At 54.5% G+C, this 6,000-nt stretch overlaps 1 protein-coding gene across 1 annotated transcript in view; it reads right to left on the bottom strand.

Moving 5' to 3' along the window:
* Nucleotides 1-4,697: 4,697 nt before the first annotated feature.
* The window catches only part of GALNT18 (polypeptide N-acetylgalactosaminyltransferase 18), a 316,738-nt gene continuing 315,435 nt past the window's right edge, over nucleotides 4,698-6,000 (bottom strand). Inside the window, exon 11 of the mRNA XM_037050063.1 lies at nucleotides 4,698-5,109. Coding sequence (XP_036905958.1) covers nucleotides 4,963-5,109 — 147 coding nt within the window. The 3' untranslated portion in view covers nucleotides 4,698-4,962. The remainder of the gene's footprint in view (nucleotides 5,110-6,000) is intronic.

The following is a 6,000-nucleotide window of genomic DNA, read 5'->3' as shown; positions in this document are numbered from 1 at the left end:
CTTATGTGCAAATCCCTGTCACGTGTGCAGGGCCCAGCATTTTCCCTGTAGAGACAAGGACGAGTGGGGGCGTGCCAGGCGAGGACGGTGTGAGTGTAGGCAGCATCCAGGAGCCTGGGGTCTTCCCACCCCTCCCCTGCTCCCCTGTAATGGGTTGAACTGTGCCACCCAAATTTATTAATATAGGTTGTAGTCCTCACCTCTTGTTCCTTAGAATGTGACTTTATTTGGAGAGAAGTTCTTCATGGAGGTCGCTAAGATAGGCCCTAATCCGGTACAACTGGTGTCCTTTTAAGAAGAGGAATTTTGGAAGCAGAGATGGGCCTGCGCAGCGAGCAGATGATACAAAGAGACACAGAGATAAACAGCCATCTCTAGGCCCAGGAGAGGGGCCTGGCACATGTCCTTCCCTTCCAGCCCTCAGAGGAACCAACATTGACCTTGGACCTCTGGGCCTCCAAACTGTGAAACTGCACATTTCTGTTAAGCCACCCAGTCCACGGCACCATGGCACCACAGCACCATTTACAGGAGCTCTAGCAAACCAACACCCTCCTGAGGGGGGTCTTCTTGAAAACAGGAAGACATGGAGCATGAACGTCCTTGGAAGGGTGGACAACCAAGGGTGTCCAGTGGGTGACAGCCAAGAAGCCAGGGCTCCTCGCAGCCACTGCCCACCCTTGTGTCTAAAGTCCCTGACCTGGAAGCTTCCCACCCTCAGCCTCTGGGTTCACTGAAGGAGAGATCTCCGAGTCTGGCACCTCAGTTCGATTTTTTAGCATTTGTGGTAAGACTCACTGAAGGTGTTAGGCCAGGAAGGAGTATGAGCACATTTGCATTTCAGAAAGAGCCCTGTGATTACCAGGGTGGGCAGGTGGGGGAGGAGTGGGGGAGACTGGAGGCCAGGAGGCAGGTTCACATGAGTGATGGAGAGGCCAGGGGACTTCATGGGGTCATGAGGAGGCATCACTGCCTGGGGACGGGCAGGAGGTTGAGGAGTAAGTGGTTAGGGACCAGAGGAGCCCTCTGACTTGAGCTCCTGGTGGAAGGTGGTGCAAGTGCAGGTGGGCCTGCGAGGAAGAGTGATAGGTCTGTTTTTAGCACATAGGCCAGCACTGTCTGAGGGACAGCCACCCAGCTGCCCAGAGCCCATCAGCAGTGGAAGGTCAGGTCTGGGGCTCAGAGGAGAGGCCTGGGGTACGGATATGCCTTTGGGTGGCACTGGTGCTCGTGGGTGTGGGGGCCACTGCACAGGAGGGTTGGGGTGGGCTGCATCTCCCTGGAGCAGCCCTAGAGATGGGCTTTTGGGAGGTGACAGTGCAGCACAGGGAGGGAGGGGGGAGATAAGAGGGGAGGAGAAGAGGGTGCATCAAGGTGGGCCACTGGGGCTCAGTCCCACTGGGGCCCTTTAAGAGTCTGGAGGCTCAGACCTCGCATTTATTCCTCTGGAAGGTTGGAGGCCTGCTTCTCACTGATTGAAGGTTGCTCCTGAGGGATAAACTCTGGTATGTCCAGTCCGAGCATGTGCCTGTGGCCAGAAGGGCCTCAGACAGAGATGCAGGAAGCCACAGGAGCTGTAGGACTGTGGCTGTTGGCAGGTGACCTTCGGGGCCAGTCAGGATATGGCCAGGTCACTGCCGGCTTGTGCTACTATTCTGCAAACAGTCAAGTCCATCTTCCAGTGTGGAGAGGGGAGCCTGTCTTCCTCCTTCTTTACTCATAGCAGGTGGGGCCTGGGTGGGGCCGGCTGTGGAGCTGAGCTGTGGCCGCAGGGCTGGCTGTCCAGGGAATCCCACTGTGCAGGCTAAAAAGGCTTTTCCAGCATCAGCCAAGCCAGTTGAAATGGGAAACAAAGTTGTTCAATGTGCAAATCATTAAAAAAATAATGATCTCACTCCAGGGTGTTCATGAGCCCCTAAACAGCTGTTAATGAGCTGTTAATAGAGCAACAGCAGAAAAAGCAGCCAGCCAGGCTGGGGTGGGCTGCGGCCTCCTTGCCCGCCTCCTTTCTTTGTGCACTCACCTCCTGCCTGCCCCACACCCACCGGTGCTTCTGCTTCAGGTACACAGGGCCCTGGGCCTCTGACCTCTGACCCCCAACATACAGTGGGGCCTGGACTGGCCACGGAGTCCCCACTCCTAGGAGGTGAGGGCCCTCAGGGTCATCCCAAAGCCTGGGCAACTGGGCTCAGGGAGACAGTGCGTGGTGTCCCAGGAAGGAGCTGCCCTGTCCTGTTTTAACCACCACCAGGTTAGCTTCTGGAGGAGGGTGCCATTCTTGGCTTTGCTTCTCAGGGTGAAGACGTTGCTGGGAGTGCTTGATGTCAAAGTGCCTACGGTAGAGGGCAGGGTGTGTGGAGCTTGCAAGGCTGCGGCGTAGGTGACGAGGAGGATGAAGACAGGTGCCTCAGGCAGGTGGTACAGACACGGGTGGGTGTTAGTGTGGGAGGGGTGGGCTACGGATGTCCACAGGCATGGCGAAACGTGGGTGTAGGTAGATATAAAGGTGCGGATACTGGTGAGAGCGGATACTGGAGTCAGGATGTCAATGGGGGAGATAATAATAGCTAAGACTTTGTAGCACTTATTACGTACCTATCACTGCTCTGTTTTACATGAATTTACTCATTTCATTTTCATAACAACCCCACAAAAGAGATACTATTAGTCTCCCCATGTTTTAAGGGGAGGAAATGGAGGTACAAAGAGGTTAAGCATCTGTTCAAGATCATTCAGCTAAGTAAGTAGCAGGGCTGGGAGTTGAACTTGGGCTGGCTGGCTCCGGAGCCCATGCTCTTGCTCCTTCGGCTCTGCATGGGTTACAGTGTGGCTGTGACAGTGCAAGTGTGGGTGAACATGGGAACACTCTGGATGGGGTGTGAAGTGAACAGGTGCAGTGGTGTGAGTGGACGTGATTGTGGGCGGAGGAAGGGCATGTGTGCACTGGCTGAGATGGGCTGGGCAGCCATCCTCAGACTTCAGCAGGGAGTCACATCAGCTGGCTGGCTTGTTAAAACCAGAGTTGTTTCTGATTTGGGAGGTCTGGGTGGGGCTAGAGAATTGCACTGCTAGTAAGTTCCCAAGTGACGCTGATGCTGCTGGTCCAAAACCTGGACTTTGGGAACACCAGGGGAGGGAAGTATATTATGTATGCCTGGGAAGTATAGGAATTGGTATTTTAGAGGGGAAGAGGGAGGCCGGGAGAGTGAGACCAGAACAGAGTGTGACTTGAGAAGTGTGGGGTGGTTACCATGGTAGGGAGGCGTTTGTTTGAGTGAGAGCAGGGATGCGTATGGCTGAGGGAGGCAGGGAGGAAGGGGAGCCTGTGACAGTGGCCTGAGAAGCCCCTGGTGGCCCCTCTAGGGTGAATCCTGTGCTTGATGCAGTTGTCAGTGTGCAAAGGTGGCCGAGACAAGGTGGCTCTTCCCTTGGGTCCCTTAGTGCAAGGGGCTTCTCTAGGTTCATCAATTGATTTTTCAACTATAAATTACTGATCCCAAACAAGTGACTGCCAGGGTCCCAGAGAGCTTGAGGGGGTCCTGAAACCCAGAAAGGGTTTCCTCTCCTAGGTCAGTCTTTGAGCTCATCACTTACCATGGTTCTATACAAATGTGTTGGAGGTGGTGTTGGGGAGGAGGGTGCTCCAAACTAAGTAGGAGCCCCATCCTTGGACCAAGACAGGAAACATTCAGCGGAAGCTAATGGAGGGACAGAGGATTGGGCAACAGGCTGCTAGTACAGTTCCACTCTGATGGTCACCAGTTTCCCCAGGCTGGGCCTGCAGGGGTGAGTTGGAGCCATAACTGACTAAGCCATGGTATGGGTTGTGTCCCCCTCAAAAGATGTGTCCTCAACCCCAGTCCCTTAGAATGTGGTTGCTTTTGAAAACAGCCTTTACAGAGGTATCAAGTTCAAATGAGGTCATTAGGCTGAGTCTTAATCCATTGGGACTGGTGTCCTTATGAAATCAGGAAATTTGGACACAGAAACACATACGGAGGAAAGACAATGGGGAGGCACAGGAAGAAGATGGCCTTCTACAAGCCAGGGGATGCCTGAGGCCACCAGAAGCTGGGAGAGGGGCCTGGAACACACTCCCCCTCTCCGCTCTCTGAGGGAACCAACCCTGCAGACACCTCGGTTTTGGACTCCCAGCTTCCAGAGCTATGGCAGAGTGACTCTGTTGCTTAAGCCATGAAGTCTCTGGTGCCTGGTTAGAGCAGCCTGAGGAAATGAATGCACTGTGATTCATGGAAGGAGCCAGCTGGCATTAGCAACTGGAAGGGGTATTTGCTGTAGGCACATGTCACTGCTGAGGGCTGGAGCAGTGGACAGCTTTGGGAGGTGATGGAGGTGACTTCAGGAAAGGGCAGTGTGACTTCAGGGGGTGGCCAGCAGATGACTGCCCAGTGGCCCATGAGCAGTCCTCATTTCTCCAGGAGCGAGGAACTGAGGCCGTGTCCCAGAGGAGGCATGCCCTGAGCTAGTGGTGGCCTTCCTGCCACCCTGGGCCTAGCAAAGACAGCTGGCAGCTTGCACAACAAGCTCCCACCGTTTGCAGGAACTCAGAGCCTCCTTTCTCAGGATGTGGAGCAGGAAGGGCCAACGGGGATACGTCTTTGGCTATAGAACTCCAGGTTCAGAGGAGCCAGGCATGGATCTCCGCCACACATGAAACCACTGCAAAACACCTTTTTTAATCAATAGTATTTATTGACAGTTATAAATATTTTCCATTTGTCCCCTATTTACAGTTGCAAAATAGTTTATGATATTATACCTTCACCCACCATTCAGCATCTTTCTAGAAACTCCATGAAAATTGGATAGGAAATAAAAAGCTCTTCAGGGGGCCCACTAACCTGGTTCCCCAGACCTCAAACAACCCCACAGGGACAGCAGACGACGTTGCAGCAGGTGCTACACAGTAGCAAAGGGGCGGGCAGGCAGCTCCCGGTGGGGTCAGGACGCCAAGCTCCTCAGGACATTGGTGATGCTCCAGTGCTGGCCCGAACACTTCTGCAGCACCAGCTGGAAGCCGAACTCTGAGTCACTGTTCTCCTGCAGCTCCAGACAGCGCTTGGACTTGCGGTTCTGGATGGCGCCTCCCTAGGGGCCAGGGTGGAGAGTGGGGTCAGAGGGTGTAGTGGCCACACCGGGAAGTCTGGGGAGCCTGAGGGCTCAAGGCTGGTGCAGGCTGGGGCTATCTGTGCGTCTAGATGTCTGGGATCCAGTGAGGCTATGGAGGGTCTGGGGCCAGCATACCCATGAAGCCTTGGGCTCCCTGTCTCTGGTGTGTGGGTCTCCTCTCTGAGACTGAACTTGTGCTTCCATTTTCCTCCCAGAGCCCTAGTTCTTTGCTAGAACAGAGACACCCCACCCTCTGCCCGTCTATCTGGCTGGGGTGTGGCATGCTGGATTTCTCCTATAGCTCCTGTCTGGGGGTGGGGTCCCTGCTCCCCATAGCCATAGGCTGGGCTCTGCTCTGAAAAGCCTAGTTCCTTGTGACCATCCCACAATCAGCCTGAATGTGAGTATCTCCAGACCTGCTGCTTGTAGGGTCTGTGCCCCCCAGTTGGACCCCTGAGTCATCAGTGTTGGCCTCAACCAAACTCAGTCTCCTGGATTCTGTCTATAAAGCCACAGGGCTCCCTCATTCCTGGATATGCATGCTTTCCCCAGGCGACTGATGTTCCAGAATGTTCTGTAGCTGTGCATACTCAGTTTATACCCCAAACACTCTGGGGCTGCTGGCTCTGCGCCTTTGTCTGTGGCAGTGTCTGAGTATCTGTGAGTGCTGCTGGTAATCTGCTCAGCTGGGCTTTGCCCACAAATGAGCAGAATGGCTTGGGCTGGGAGGTGGCTGATGTGAGTGGGCCCCCTGTAGCTTAATGGGACCTGAGTACATGCTCAAATCCCCCTTTCCCCAGAACCTACTGTACTTCCCATCCTGGCAATAACCAGGCAGGCGTCTCTGTGAGGAAGCTGGGCATTTTCGGT

This window comes from Sturnira hondurensis, unplaced genomic scaffold, assembly GCF_014824575.4.
Source record: "Sturnira hondurensis isolate 20B ecotype Veracruz unplaced genomic scaffold, ASM1482457v3 Scaffold0006505, whole genome shotgun sequence".
In the NCBI taxonomy this organism is placed as follows: domain Eukaryota; kingdom Metazoa; phylum Chordata; class Mammalia; order Chiroptera; family Phyllostomidae; genus Sturnira; species Sturnira hondurensis.
The sequence above is the reverse complement of the archived record's forward strand: the minus strand, read 5'-3'. Positions and strand labels throughout refer to the sequence as shown.